Source organism: Eubalaena glacialis, chromosome 5 (assembly GCF_028564815.1).
Source record: "Eubalaena glacialis isolate mEubGla1 chromosome 5, mEubGla1.1.hap2.+ XY, whole genome shotgun sequence".
Taxonomy (NCBI): domain Eukaryota; kingdom Metazoa; phylum Chordata; class Mammalia; order Artiodactyla; family Balaenidae; genus Eubalaena; species Eubalaena glacialis.
The window spans coordinates 27,558,658-27,575,609 of NC_083720.1; the positions used below are offsets into that span (position 1 = coordinate 27,558,658).

At 33.8% G+C, this 16,952-nt stretch overlaps 1 protein-coding gene across 2 annotated transcripts in view; it reads right to left on the reverse strand.

The window, feature by feature from the left end:
* Positions 1 to 16,952, reverse strand: part of ANK2 (ankyrin 2) — a 248,589-nt gene that overhangs the window by 141,110 nt on the left and 90,527 nt on the right. For both annotated transcript variants that reach the window (XM_061192043.1, XM_061192042.1), the window contains exons 6-9: positions 14,022 to 14,207; positions 10,449 to 10,547; positions 9,014 to 9,112; positions 2,410 to 2,508 (exon numbers count right to left, since the gene is read on the reverse strand). In XM_061192043.1, coding sequence (XP_061048026.1) covers positions 2,410 to 2,508; positions 9,014 to 9,112; positions 10,449 to 10,547; positions 14,022 to 14,207 — 483 coding nt within the window. The remainder of the gene's footprint in view (positions 1 to 2,409; positions 2,509 to 9,013; positions 9,113 to 10,448; positions 10,548 to 14,021; positions 14,208 to 16,952) is intronic.

Genomic DNA, 16,952 nt, shown 5'->3' on the forward strand with positions numbered 1-16,952 from the left:
ACTCGACACCTAAACATACAGCAGATTATGTTTGGCAGAGAGGGAAGATAAGAGAATGTTTAATTTCATAACTGTGATATTCTTAGGCAAAAATTAATAGGTCTTTCATGAATGAATATATAGTACGTGTAGCAATTCAGTTGGCTCACAATTATTAGGGCAATATTAGATGTACAAAAACAAGTAATAGCTGATGCTTCAATTATCTGTATCCAATTCCATACATAGAAATCTACATTCAATTCATCTCTCTCCATGAATTTCTTTACTTCTCAATGGAGGGGAAAGTGGATGCAGGAGGAGCAAGTGGGTGGGTCAGGGAGAGAAGGAGACTTTGATCATCTCTTAGGTCCACACTGCTCGGAAATTCTGCAACTTCTTTTTTCTATCATGAGATGTGAATTGGATTTGGAGAAAGCAGTCAGATAAGAGCTAGAAAACTATAAGGCAAATATGGACCACGTGTCGATGACCTCCCAACTTTAAAATTTTGAGGATAATCTAAATTTCTCATCATTGATACTGCCAAAAACAGCTTTAGACTTAATCTTCAGAGAAGGTCAACAGCAGGAATACAAGACAGCCAAGTAGTTCACTGATAATTATTAGTCTAGGTGAGACTCTCATTTTTAAAAATTAAATAAAAAGCTTATAGGAAAAAGCTAAATTAGAAAACATTTGCCCATTAAAAGAAGGGGACTATTGTCTTTTCTTACTAATCAATGCAAATACAGTCACTAGAAAATAACTGTTGACCAAGGATTTAGTTTGGCAGTCATTATATTCAAAGAAGCAGAAACTGTCTGGATAAAGAAGCCAGAATAGGCCAAAGGCCCAACATTCTCAACAAGGAAGGTGATTTCAACAGTGTAGGACAGTCGCAGATTATGCAGTCACAGATGCTTTATGCTGTATGCTTATATATGGATGCTTTATGCTGTAACCTTATATGATGCTTTATGCTGTATCCTTATATATGAATGATATTTGATTTTACAAGAAGGCCATTAAAAAAAGTTCCATCTAGGTAACTCATGGTCTTCATTAGTGATATGACAATTACTGGCAGATTCTGTAGATGAGATTATTTTATGGTTTGTGCAACAGTATATCTACCTACCCTCAATTTGATATAGGCCTTTTATTGGTTATAACATGACTAGTATGAAATTTTGTTATTTCCATTTAAATTTCAATCCGTTTCCTCAACAAAACTTTCCATAATTATCTTTGCATTACCCAGCCCAAAATGTTACATTTTAAAGACAGATCTCTACAACATTCTTAGTATAGGTATGAGAATAAAAATAATGCAGATGATTTATTTCTTGTCTTCATATATTTCTGATTTGAAGCCACCCTTTCATGATCTGTGTGGCACATCGCTAAAGACTGAGTTCATTCTATACAAATTTTGAATGTGTGGGCCGGTTTTTGCTCCAAATGATATCAACTAAATATTCAATTAAGATATAATATAAATTTAAAAATATTTGCTGTGTTTGCTGCCTTATTTTTCTCAGCTTACCCTAGTAACAGCATCAGTTGACATGACTCATGTTCAGGGGATGGGGGAGATGAAATAGGGAGAAAATATTAAGACATGTCCCTTGTCTAAATTTTTGTTGTATTTAAGGGTCCAAGGGTTGTTACATGTCCCATTAAATAACTCTGTGTGATTATCTTCAAATTTCGTCTCATGATATTTTCTGATAACCCAAAGAAAACCTTCAACAAATCAGCTCATCACTTGGTTTCTATTTATATGGATAAGAGTTTTCCCCATGGTTGGGCATGTTGATGAAATGAGACAAAAAATACTAGATGTACTGTGCCATAGAGAACAGTATGCTTGTTTATTGGTTCTTTGTAGCTGGCCTATTCTAACTCATGCTTTCCACATCACCTATTAATCTCAATTATAATCAACCAACACCAGTGGTGAGTAATTCTTTTTACTAGTATTGTCTAAGAGATAAAGATTGGAGAGCCAAAAGACGTATCTTGTATTGCTACTTGTGCTTCTTTAAAAGACAGTTTTATATATATTTTATAGTCATCTCAGAGTATAATAAAAATGTAGACTAATAGAGTGTAAGAAATATTCTCACTTATATATAATATTCTCATTCACGTATAATACAGTAATATTTACATTTCCATCTGCAGAGAGAATAGCAGGTAAGAATATAGAAAGAACTTGAAGTTATACATTTAACACATCTTAATGCATGTATTTTTTTATTTTAAATAATTTTAAAAGTTTGATATCTATTACATATTCCTTGAACACAAATATTGAGCAACTAGAATACGCTTGGCTGATGCTTTGATTTCAAGAAGAATGGAGATTATCAAAAAAATGTCTTAAAGAGTTTGTTGGATCCCATCTTCCTCATAATGACTCACCTTCGTCCTTGCCAGCAAGGGAGCCCCCCGCTCCAACAGAAGCTCCACCACTTGGTCATGTCCACTTCTTGCAGCGCAATGAAGGGGCGTCAAGCCATCCTGCCAAAAGAATGAAAGATAGGCCTGAGTTCACTTTTTTTAAAAAAGCAAGATTGTATCTATTGCCACCTTGAAAAGAGGGTTTCCGAAACTCAGCCCTAGTGACTCAGTAGATCAGTAATAGAATTGCTATCAGTTAAATGATAAAGAACAGTAAGAGAGAAAACAAGACAGAGAGATCTCGGCAGAGAGAAAGAGAATGAGAAAGACAGAGACAAAACAGAAAGAGGGAGAGAGCAAGAGAAATCCCATGTGTGGAGGTTTAATGTAAAAAACACTGTGGCTGGTCATGTGTTTGCATATTTAGGAAGATGGAAAAGCAGAGGGTGTTGCATTTGTTGAACTTGAAAGCCCTACCTGCCTGGAGCCACACCCAGAGATTATACTGTTATACTATTTTCATTCTGGTTGTCCTAACACAACTCCTAAAAATTCTTCTTAATCTAATTTGTCTGTCTATCTTCTCTCTTGAATTGTCATTATTTTCATAAATTCTCCTAAAATGCTCCCTGAGGCTCGTAAAAGGGAAGGGTCATTTTTTCACATTTTTCTAAAAGTTTCCACTCATATTTTTCATCATTTTACAAAATACATAATTATTTTTCAAAAATTAAATTTATTATCAATATATAGCATTAAAATAGTGTCAATAAAACTATGGCACAACTGTATGTTATGCTATTTATAAAACTTTCTGACCCTGATAACCTCACAGGTAGTTTCTGATTCTAAAGCAATCTCCAAATACCCTCTGTTTTTTGGGTTTTATTTCTCTTTAGAGCAATCTCCAAATACCCTCTGTCTTTTGGGTTTTATTTCTCTTATTCATGGCCAAAAAGCAGAATAGCTGGAAAATATGAGGCAAAATATAAGAACAATGGGCAAGAAGTGAAACAAAATAAAATCATGACTACATAAATTAACTGGTGATTTCAGACTTAAAGGATTGTCTCAGGGAAAGAGGTTGAGAAGGTAGGTAGCGGTCTAGAAAATGAGGGATGACGAGCAGTTAAGAGGACTTTAGAAGCTTCTGATTTATCCAGAACTGTAATGGACCATATCTCTGGGTTATGCTTTCCTCCTAAGAAATATAATTCACCTGGATTACAATACTCTTCCTGATCCAACATTCTGGGATTTCTAAGCTAGCTATCTTCCATTTGCCCTTCCAGAGCCATGCTCTTCCCTTCTCCACTGTTTCTTGTGGTCTGATCTCTCTCGATTGTATCAGTGGGCTACCCTGCCCTCTGGCTTCTGGTTGGGGCTGGCCAATGGGATATGCAGCAAGACAAGGAAGCAACTCCCTGAAGGATCTCCTAGATCTGGCTGTGACTCTTTGCCCAAGGTTACGCTCCTGCCATAGCAGCCTTCTCCATACAATTTTCTCCTTTGAAAGGATGGTAACCTCTTCTACTTCTCACCTTTCAGGTCTAGGGTTGGTAATGAGCCCTGCTGTTAACTAGCCCCAAGGATACCCCACTGTCCCTTGTGCCTCCCCTTCAGTCCAGCCACAATGGTATAAATAAGCCCTTTAATAATCTCTATTCAAATTATCAAATTTGAGTGTGTCATCTGTTTTTGTCTAGGACCTTGATGATAATTATTCCTTGCTTTGTTAAAGCTATTTAGCCAGTATTGAGATACTAAATAACCAAAACAGACCTTGCAGTTTTGGTTACCTGGGAATTAGCAAGAAAAGACTGTCTTTTGAGAAAAAAGTATGTAACTACTGTAGTTGGGATGCCAAGTTATTTTAAAATTTGCCAAAAGGAGCTTAAAAGACAAACTGTGTGGGCAAAGTGATTAAAATGACGAGGCTTTTGTAACTTGTCCTCAGTGCCCTATGGTGGAAACACAGAGCATTGGTTGCTATATAAGTGAAATAGCAGTTAGATACAGCTTGATTTCTCAAACATATTCTTGGTGGGAGCTTCATTGAGATCTAGAGTTTGAGAAATCCAACACAGCAAATGAAGGCATGATGTGCACGGTCCAGCGTGTAGGCCCTGGAATCACAGAGCTCTGGGTGTGAGTCTCAGGTCAGCCCATCATGGGTGAAGCTCTCTGAGGCTCAGCTTCACGATATGTCAAATGAGGATGCTTTTCCTTACCCTGTTTAATTTACAGTCTTGTTTGAAAAATGAGGGGATGCTGCCTTACATCATTTTTAAAAAGGTAGAGTAATGTTTTCTATGGATTACATGAAATATTCATTGTGTAATCATGTTGAAACCTCTAAAATGCTCTCAGAACAACAATAGGAAAATATGGAGAATACTTAATAAACCCGCAAGAACATCAAGGAACAATAAGGATTAAATAATTGGGTCTAAATCTTACAGTTTAGTGATGCAGTTTATCTGCTCTTATAAAGGACATGTGAATTATATCAAATTCAAGTTGCCCAACATGCTCAGTCTGGGTCGATTTTGGATATTTTCTACAAAGTGCAGTGTCTCATTATTGTCCCCCATAAAATCTTTATCAAAAGGTTTTGTATTCAAGAACTTTTTAACTTACTCTTTTAATTTAGTTTTTACTCTTAGAGACTATGATCTGTTCATTATCTTTTTTTTTTCTTTTTTTAAATTCTTAAGACTGTGTTTGAAGTTTACATTTTTCTCCCCTCCAGAGTCCCCTTCCCTGTGTTCTCTTTTTTTCTTCACTGGAATCAGTTCAAATCACATGGTGATGTCAGTAATTCTTAAAGGGACACCACTCATCTAGCTGGTAACCCACAGCATTAGCTTCTTACGACCATTTCTCTCCTTATCTTTTCCTCTCTTCCCTCTCAGATTATTCTTCCAGCAGTGTATCCTGAATTCTGTGTACTAATATAGGCTCTGCTAATTACTAAGCTGTGTGTCCTAGGTTAAGTTATATAACTCCTCTGGAACTCATTTTTCCCCTTGGTAGTCTCATTTCTCAAATGGAGACCTCCATATTTTCTCAACAAGAAAATAATAATACTTTGTAAGTTGTTAGGAAGATGAATTAAGATGATATTTGTATAGTACTTAGCAGGGTGCCCAGAACATCGTGTGCATATGACAATTGGTAGCCACTATTGTTATTATTTTAATTATTACTCCTAATAACAAGTAGCAAGGGTGATCCCTTTTTCTGATGTATTGTTTTTCATTCATCATCCTTTAATGTTTTTTGTATACTTTTATTGTTTGCATTGAAATATGTATTTCAATATTTTAGCCATAATCCTTACAGGAAGTATTTCCACATTTAAATAAAAAATAAGTTTAAAAATAAAAATGAATAATGCCTTTAATAAAACTTGAATTAATAATATCATTTTAGCTATAACATTTCTGTTTTAACATTAAAATGAGGTTTTTCAGATATCAGAAAACCAGGGCTCCGGTGAAAATGTCTCAGAGTTTCACACTAGATTCTAGTCAATGATAAGAATGCCAATGAGATGCAAAATGTCTCAGTGATTGACATAGTGCTGGTGAAAGTGGTGGAGAAACTACGGGTATGGTTTTATTTTTAATTACCCCAAAGCCTTTATATATCTTGCTCTTCTCCTAATAATGAAAACATTATAAGTGAGAAAATAATAAGACCAAGGGAAAATTTTTGATGGAACATACTAAATTCAGAATGTTTATGACTAATTTGACTGCTAGGGGAAATTGAGACCTCTGTGAAAAAAATGAAACAATAATATTAATATTATTTTAAATTCCATATAAAGACACACTACTGTGTTACCTAAAAAGATAGTCAAAAACAAGTATAACATTTTCTAATTTAAAAAAATATTTTTAAAGGACAAAAGAAAAAGCAAACCATATTCCCTTAGTAATCAAATATTATAGTTCCAGAATTGGCCTCCTGATTCCAGACCACAGCACTGCATTTCAGTATTTACCTCCTACTTGATTTTACTTTTGGTAAGAAGGATACAGGTCTGATAGTTATAGCCAATACTGAAAGAACCTAACTGTTTTTAAAATCCTACTCCTTAGAGATGAGGAAGTATTTTCACTTACAGGGAAAAGCTCAGTACCACCTTCATTATTGTGACTGATCCTTAGGTTGTACTGGAACCAGTTTGCACACACTAGTGAGAGTCAATTTTTTGCACATCTTTTCCCAATTCTGCATTCAGTGATACCATATTGGTAGCTCCAATTGGCCATGGTGAAAGTGTGGAAGTATTTACACCATGGAAATCATCAAAGGCAAAGGTTACAAATCAGAGCTTTTTATTTTATTTTTTTGAAGAGCTGATTATTAAACTTTTACCAGTACACTGCTAACCTAATCCCTTGGGTACTGTTGATTTGCATCTCTGAGTAAAGGGATATAGTCTGTCTTGTTAACTGCTGTTATCTCTAGGGTTCACAACACCAAGTAGGAAATCAATAATTATTTGTTTAAGGAAGGAATGAACAGAATGTCTGTACAATGTATAATTAGAAAATCCATTTTCACTTTATAAATTCTTGAATGAAATTCCATTTATTTGCTATATCTAAAGGCTACACTGGATGAAATACAGTCCAAATATTCCCTTCAAGAATAATAAACCAAGGCTTACATTTCATTGTTAACTTGCTCAAGGACAATTAGTTAATGGCAGAACTAGCATAAGAATCCATTTCTCTCCATTTCTTAGTACTCTTTTATGAAAAAACAATGCTTATTTGTAGTTAGACTTTTAAATTGTATATGCAAATGTATGTAGGGAATGCAAATTAGAGCATCTTTTAAAGAAAAAAGCAAATATTGTGATGATCAATAAAAACAAAATCAATTGCCTCAATAATGAATGAATACTCCAGAAAAGCATTAATAAGAGCAATGTGCATCCTTAAGACATTGACCAAGGTAAAAGTTTTTTGCATTTACAAAGTGCTGTCTTTCCATTGGTACTCTCAATTATTAGAGAGACTCAAGAGAAACAGAAAGGTAAGTGTAAAGGGACTCATTATGTTAGAAATGTACTTAAAGGAGGAGGTACAGAAACTCTTTCCTTTAAATATAGAGAACAAGTAAGCAAAGCATGCAGCATTATATGTAATTGTTCCAAATTCTGCACACCTACAGCATAGCAAGGGAAAAGGCATGCCATCAAAGCGAAGGGTAGAAACCATATAAAACTCTGATGCAAAGACAATGGACACCGCAACAAAGATCTTGATAGACAAAGCAAACCACTCCAGAACTCCCAGATGATAATATGACACAAGTGCTCTGGACCAAATGTCTTAGAGAAATGAGATTAAGAAAGCAACATTTCCTGAGGTCATTAAAACCCAAAATGTATAGTCTGGGATTGGTGTAGTTTCTAGAAGCTCAAAGATGATAAGGTTTATTAAACAAAATATTTGTTAGCCTCAAGATTTGCAAGGGAATTAAATTGGATCCTTAGTCCTTGGACTATGAGAATGCAAAGTCCCAGAATTAAACAAAGTGAAGATAAAATATCACAAGGGACATATTCTATCTACCAACTTCCATAGACTTCTTCTACCATATATTTCAAAATTTTATGTAATAGGAATGTTTAAAGTTTTGCTTAAGTCTATGATTAATCAAGTCTACTCCAGAGAATTAATATTAAAGTACAATACTAGTTTAGTTTAATGTTTAAGCAAGTAATTGTGCATAATATCCATTACATAATAAAAAATTATGAGTAGCTAAGTAATTTACTAAACGCCACTTAAAAAATACCTAAGAGTTGATTCTCACATGACCCTATAAGGTAGGTAGTATTATAGCCTAAGCTCAGAGAAGGCAAGTAAATTGCCAATGTCATTCAGCTTGTAAGCAGTAGAAGCAGGATTTGAAATTAGGTAATCTGCATTCAAAGTCTGCACTTTCAACAGGTGTACTGTCCTGCCTATCTTATGATTTATTTGTTGGGAATGCATAAAAACTCAGAATTATATTTAACTCAACAAGTTTGAAATGAATGAGGGGAATGCCTCTTAGCGAGTTGACATGAGTAAAAGTGCAACATAATAACTGTATGCCTTTTTTTCCATAAGCATAATAGGAGATCTCCTGCTCAGATCCCTATAGCATAACCACTTAAGAAAAATGACTTAGGAGCTGAAAAGTTTGAAGCAAAAGATTTTCAACATGTATTAAAGTATTTTACATAAAAACCACACTCTCATAGCTTAATGTATGCAAATGAGTTTGGGTTCTTGATATTTACAGCTAGCCAAATCAGAGATGAGTAAGTTCAATCTTTGATCTTTGTTCCATGAAAATCAATAAGCAAGGACTTGAAAAACTGTCTCATTGAGGAGCTAGCATTCTGTTTCTCCAGGCACTTATGAGCAAATATGAATTCCACTTTACATATGATGTGCAACCTTTAAATGCTGTATGAGGTTTAAATCTAATCCAAGAAAGCAATTTCCTTGAAAACACATTGCCTGTGTTTAGGGACTGGTATTTTAAAGTGTCTGCTAAAAGAATACAAAAAATAATAATGGTAGGAAATTGAAAGAACAGAGTCACTCACCCTAGTTTTGGCATCGATCTGACCACCACGATCCAGTAAGAGCTTCACCATGTTTGTGTTTCCCCTTTTGGAAGCCACATGCAGAGGAGTGATTCCATTCTACACCGTGGAAAGACCAAACAAGAGCATGTTGGGTATGACAGGGCATGATGGTGATGGCTTCGTATTAGCACAAAGGAGATTGTGACCTATTTTGTAATTTTATCTGAGGTTTCTATGGTTTCAATGCTTTTGATTTTTAAGGAACAAAAAAAGCACACAAACCACAAAGCACTGTAGAGAATGATAAATGGAATGAAACTGCATAACTAAGTTAGTCAATAACTACAACATATGTACTGAATGTACACATCACAGTCAAGAGACAAAGGGAGAACTTTGGCATAATATTCAATAGAAACAAAATTTCAGATCCTACCTAGATAGAGCCCTAGGCTAAAGTCTATCTTTCTTATTATAACACTTATGTACTTAAAGATTCTGGGATCCTAAAGTTTACTATGCTTAAAAATAGAGTACACGTATACATATCAATACCCAATGGAAAAATGATTCTTAAAAACACCTTCTTCAGAATAATTCAGTATGAAAAACTTGAAAATAACTCAATGTAGTTTCAGAGAAGAAGACTTCTAAGGACAAAAATACGATATACATGAATTATATGTATTTCTTTTCTTGGCTATCATATACCATCATTAGGTCAAGGATGTGTACCTGATTTTTTGGTATGTTATGATTTTGCAAATATTCAAGTACTGCATTTACTGATTCATATTAAGTACACTGAGTTTTATAATTGTCATGTAAGTGAATTCTTTCCAGTGAAAGCATACCATTAAAACTATAACACAACATAATGTCTTTTTACTATTTCAGTAAGACTCCTCATATGAGCAAATTCTCAATTTATTAAAAAAAAAAAATCCCTGTCAAATTGTATGCCCTATAGTCACTGTTAGGACATAGTATAGATGTAGTTATACATTTTATACTTAATGTTTCAACAGTTTAATTTTTTATCAACTTGACGCTGCTTGTTCATGATTCGTGGTGTGACCTTTCAATGTAACTGCTCATACTGATGTGAGAATCAACATCTTCCTTATTGCAAATGATTTGCGTGCATGTGAACTGACACACTATTTTTCACGTGTTGGGTTGTGACGACTTCCTGTGATTTGAAGGGAAAAAAATGGAAAATCTAGTATCTCCAGCACAGATAAATCCAGGTAAGGAAAAGGAAATAAAATCTTTATCATTGTTAATTTTTACTTTAGTAAAATGCCAAATTCTCTGGTGGTCCAGTGGTTAGGACTCCACGCTTTCACTGCCAAGGGCCCGGGTTCAATCCTTGGTCGGGGAACTAAGATACCACAAGCCATGCAGCATGGCCAAATAAAATAAAATAAAAAGAAACTATTTTAATCCATACCCTGGCTGTGAAGTCCACAGCAGCTCCCCGGTTTAGAAGAAGAGTTGCCACATTGACGTTTCCATAGTGGGCAGCAATGTGCAAAGGGGTGAAACCACTCTGTGGAAAGCAAAGAAAATGACAGTCAGTAAAGCATTTCACCTCTGTATGTTGCAGTCACAGGATTAGTGAAGAAAATCACATCTACCTAATACGTGAACAATGCAATTCAGATCATAAATGCTTTAATAAGACTTTTTAAGTTTCAGTGCTATTATTTAAATTTAGTGGTAAATAAGTCAACATATAAACAGGTAAATAAATATCCTACATTTCTTGGCAACATTATTTCCAATTACATTAACAATTTATCTATTTATGAGATTTGTTATCTGTATGAAACCATGTTTCTTGAGTTGATTTAGCTTTAGAACAAAACGATATGATTAAACAGCATATTTTTTCAGCCATAGAATTAATATAATTATGAATAAAAAATGTTTTCTCCAGAGAAAATCTCAAAACTTCTATTTTTTTAATTTGTTTGTGTTTTGGTTTGGGTGTTTTTTAAAATGAAAAACAGCATTGGTTGATATTGTATCTTTGGAACTATGAAAATATTGTGAGAAATTCTTACAGAACATATACAATTCATCTTACATCATTTACATTGTCCTGACATTTCTATCCTCTTTAACAACTATGTTTAGTCAGACTATATTGTTGTAATAAAAAAAAAGTTAAAAAAAAATTAAACAATATACTTGGAATTAATATGAATATAAAATAAAGAAAAAAATTAAGTGGAACCCAATTTTGAATGTTAATTAAACCAAACTTTATCAATAAAATAAGATTGATATAGAATAAAATAAGCAAGTTGAATCAATTACATGAGCATTAGAGAACAGTTTACTATCAGAATGTTTTAAAAATGAGTCTGAAAATCTTAAATGGAAGAAAAGCATATTTCCTTTCTTTTTTTTCTAATGAAAATGTAGTTAGAAATCTGCCATTTTCACAGTAGAAGCATATTAATTCTTTTCTTATTAAAGTATGAAAAGAGGCATTATTCTTGCTCTCCATAATATTCATTGCTTAATAAAAGATTATAGGAAAAATAAAGACTGTTCCTGTAAAACTGGATATCAAATCCTGCAGTTTTGAGGATATTTTGCATTGTTCTCTTTTATTTGAAATGAACTTTGATGTGTATAATACTGTTTCTAAGAAACATTATCTAAATCACAACCATTATTTTTCTATTCACTTGATATATAGATTTTGGTGAATTTATTTTTAAAATGGCCTAAATAAGCATTCAGATACCTTAGGTAATAGAAATTCCTCTGTGCTATCAGCCAAATTAGCTGCAAATAATTTCTGACTGTAGCAAATCAAGACACAAAATAAGAATATTAACTATCAATCCAAATCCTACTCTTGTGGTCATGATATTTTTATTTTGTGTCTACATGATGGCAAATATTAATGTCAATATAGAAGAAAAAAATCAGTCTACAACCTGGCTATTATTTTATTAAATGCCAAACTTTAGTATTTTAGGAAATAATTGACTAGATGTTTTTCATTTTTATCTTGATATTTCCTGTCACCCAGTTATATCCTGAATATGCATCTTTTATTCAAGTTACAATTTAATTTCAGAAAAACACAGTGACTGCTGATGAATCATTTTCAAATTATTCAAGTATAATAATATTACTTTTCCTATTTGCAGAAATAAACTAATTTATCTTCTGACACAGCCTCACTGAAAATCCATGATGATGCCTCAGGCTGTGACTCTTGGATCAACACGAGGCTGGTATAAGCCCCTCAGAGGAACTTTTCCCTGAGTAACATGGAGGTGGAAGGCTCAGGTCACCTTCCTACAGGACTATTGATGGAGGGGTTTTCCCTCTTTGTTATTCTATTGTCCCCGAAGAAATATTTCTAACTCAGTATGTATCTACTCAAATTGCTGCTTTCAGCATAATGATTAGAGCCAATACTGCTTTAAAAAATGTAAACGATTACCAAAAATCACCTACAAAAGAAAGGTATTAAAATCAGTAATTAAGATATATCAATTTGTATGATTCCAGTCTTGAGCAATTTCACCAAGCAGTTGGGCTTTTTAAAAAAAATCTCTGACCTAAGTTCCACACTCAGATATGGAACAGAAGAAGTGATATGAATAATTCAAGTCTTTTCACATCTCAATGGGTAAATTTGTCAATAAACAAGATATTAGGTTTAGAAATACACTACTCTCGGTAAATACTAAGTGTGAATGCTCAAAACCCCCATAGGCCCACAACCCAGTGATCATATGAGATGTTAGTCTAAAGAATACCCTCAGCAAAGTGAAAATCAACCTACATAAGCAGTCACCTGCCTTTGAAGATTAATTTTTATAATATAGGTTAATTTTTATAATATACTTTCAACAATGTTTGTGTTAGTGCCTCGTATACCACACACCCCCTGCAACCCCCCCCCACACACTCTCAGAGGCTTCCGAACCAAATACTCTTGTTGATTTTGTTAATTGATGGGACTTATTTAGGTATGTGGAAAATAGATGATTTCATGACAACTATTGTAAGAAAGCAAGATAAAAGTAAATGCTTTGCTCATGATAGGCTCAATATCATTACTGATTATATACAGTGTGGTAAAAATAAAAAGACAGAATAGAAGGGCAACTGCAATTAGGTAAGAGGATGAAACAGTGGCAGAGAAACCTCCTTAAATTACACTTCACTAAATTCTAAATGGAGAATTCTCATTAAGAAAGGAGGTCACATCTCTTATTGGCCAAAAGTTAATAATAAAGCTCACTTAGTAAAATATATATTACGGAAGAGTCTTGTTTCATGCTCTACTCTAATAAGCTATTTAAAGTTTCACTGATTAAATAATGCTTCAAATATATGCTATATTAAAATTTTTGAATTATCCATTTGCCTTAATTATGGGCAAAGTTTCCAAATTAATTAATTTCCTAATAATGAAAGTTCCAATCATTAGTATAAATTAGTGAGCATTTATTCTAATTGGACAAAAAATAAAATAAAAACAAGGTATATTTTGATATAACCGCAATACTGTACCTCGGTTGTCCTATTCACCATCATCTGAAGCAGTGTTGTGTGGGAAAAAGAGGGAAGATATTACACAGTGCAAAATTAAGGAAACAATCAATCTGTTCTCTGCAATTGAATATACCGTTCCAGCATGCCAAAATGCATTCTACAGAAAAAAGACAACTATAACATTATACAATTATATCTTTCTAATTCTGGTTCTATTATTTTTTTTTACCACAAATAGAAATAGAATGAATAAGCAGATTTCTAAAAAGCTGAACCTCACCTTTTAAAGAAAATTATCTTGAGGTTTTTTTCTGTTTTCTTACTGTACTCAAGAGACAGTCCCCTTTTTTTCTGAAATACCTCTGAAAGTAAATTATCCCTTTTGATGACCAGAAGTAATTTTGCATTATCACCATGGCCTACTTCTTCATCATCTCCCAGGAGGAATCTGGTGGCCGAAGAGTGCCTTTCCACAAATGTATGCAGCTTTTACCTTGGATTGTACGTCAGCGTTGTGATCGTTCTGAAGCAGGAGTGCAGCAGATTTGGTGTCATCTTTCCTAGCTGCAATATGCAGAGCTGGCAGCCTCACTTTCCCTTTGGTGTCATTCTCCAGGAGGACGGCCACTGCTTGGTTGTGTCCTTGCTGGAGCGCCACTGCCAGGGGCGTAAAGCCATCCTGGTGAAACACAAGAAAAAACCTTCCAGCAACTTTTGGAAGCCTGGGATTCACCTCCAAGAAATAGTGCATCTAATTTTCAAATTAATGATTAAGATTGACAAGAAAAATGAAAGGATTAATTATTACTGTGAAGATTAAAGCAAATTATCATCATTTGTTGTACTATGTACTGGCTTCATCAGATTTTTTAAAATACCCATTCTATTTATTTTTTAAAACATCTGCATTTCCTAACAAAGCACAATACACACAGGATGTATTCAAATGTGTTTTGAATGTGAAAATAAAAATTTGAACCAACCCTAAGTAATGCCTGCTTATGGGAAGGAAAATGTGGGATGGGTAGAAATAATGGAGAACAAGTCTGACTGAGAATCAAAGATATGGTAGCCAAGACAGGGAAATAAATTACATGATTAACTATGCAAGTTGCTAAATATCTCACAACAACTGTTAATGGAATGGTCTGTTACCAATTAATTTGGGAAGTTTAGGACATAGTATGATCTAAAATTCTTTGGCAAATAAGGCTAATTCATTAAGTTTGCACTTAGTTGAATTGTATATTATTTAAATCATTTAGATATAAAATTGTGCTAAGTAATGTAAAGAAAATCAGTCTTTCAATTCGAAACTTAACAATTAAAAAAATAACAAAGATCATCAAAGTTAGAGGAGCCTTAGAGATAGATGGATAACCACATTAGAAAGATTAGAAGCTATGTTTTCTCTCTAGAAACAAGTATTCAGCAACGGAAAGGTGACGAATAAGTAGAAAAAATATACGTATATATTCTAGGCTCTGTTAATGTGAAAACCTCCTTTAATTCACAAAAGCTTGAAAATAAGTCTCAGAGTTAAATGTTTCCATTCACAGAAGAGATGAGGGCAACTGGATATGGTACATCTATTGAATATATTCCAGAGACAATGGCAATTTATCAGCATCTAACTACTCCATTTGTTTTCAACAGTAATTTTTTAAAAGGTAACTGTAGACTTCGGAGGGAAAATCATTTCCCTCAAATGCATCATATCATATATGCACTACCACAGTAAGAGTTGAATTTTTTAAATTAGAATTGAATTTTATATAAATACATTACTTAATGGAGTGGAAGAGTAAAGCATGTAGTGTTGTAAGATGAAAGAGAGTAGCCTAAATTTAGAACTTTGTTTGGCACAAATTAAGCCCTCTGTGAAGGAGGAAAGAACAAGCTCATTACCATGCACACATTTAAATTTGATTCCCCCCTGAAACACTGGGATAGTTTATATTAAAAGAATGTGAACTTTATTTTTTCTTAGAGACAAGGCATTTGCTGACAGCACAGAACCTAATTAAAAAGTTTTTAGCCTTCAATTTTGGTAACATTCAGGAAGAAGGAAGAAAGCAGAGAATTATAAAAATGGTACTGGACAGACAGAGAACTCCCTTCAGAGAATTTAACTTTGGACCTCCACCACATGGATTTCATTCTAATCTACACTTCATGGGAGAAGGGTAAAGATTTGAAATGATTTTTTGAAGTACCTTCACTAACTCTATGAAAAGGAAACCTATATTAAAAATCTGTAGCTTCATTTTTCATCATTTATTTACCAATGCTAAATGCCATAATTATGGGAAATTTCAACACTTTAAATATTTCTTTTCAAACGTGAGTTTCATTGCCATACTGAATGATCTCATAATTATCTGATTTTTAAAGTGGTCACAGTGTCTTGATTAGTAACTAAGTTTTGCAAAATTAGGGCTACTAATGGGTTCAAGGTAAGTGTCTTCTTTAGGTATATTCATACATGTACACACAACCGTAGAAGGTATTTAGCAATATAGCCTAAAAGATCAAATAGTAATCAACCATATAGCCCTGGGAAGATGTTATTCATTCACAGAATGATAGACTAAAAGGGAACATGCAAAGATTTTTCCATTAGTGTATTTCCTGATAACCATTCGGGCCAGTGGTGTGGAATTAATCAACTAAGTTTATACATATCCAGTCAGGGAAAATTAATTTTACTTATTTAAATGATTAAAAAACAAAACAAATATATGTTTGCTTAGAGGCATATATGTGTCTAAACTAGGATTCAAAACCTCATGTGATTTACTTGCAACAGTCATATTTCTTTGTGGAAATAAGAGACAGTTTTAATTCTCTGAGAATCAGAGTGTAACACAGACTCCACTGATGCAACATACATAAAAGGGTATTTCTGGAAGCACAGTGAGATGCTACAGAGGTCCAGACTGGAGGAGCCTTGAGAAAGCTGACAATGCTGTCAGGCTGTATTTCCCTAAATCATACACTAGAAAAGTCTATTTGGTGAGTAGAACTCTGTAGTGTAAAGGTTTCTCTAGGTAAATGATTCTGCTTTCAAGGAAATAAAGTAAAACAAATGCATATTTCCATAGTTTGGTACATTTCTCAGAGGTCCTAATGCAGAGATATAGTCTCATACTGTTACCCAAGCTTTGCCTGAGGATATTCACGTGCTATTCATTGACAGAATTAGTGTCTCAGAAAGTCATAAAATCATAATCATAAAAATCACACTGTACTCATGTGGTAGGAGTGTAAAATCTGTGTGTGCTGAGTAGAGAACGTGAAATCATTTCATACTAAGCAGTTGTGTTTTCCAGTCATAAACAGGAACTGTGGTCCCATTAATAGTGATGTCTTGGGATTGTTTTTAACTATTGAGAGTAAGCTGTCAGAAAGTTATTGCCAGCCT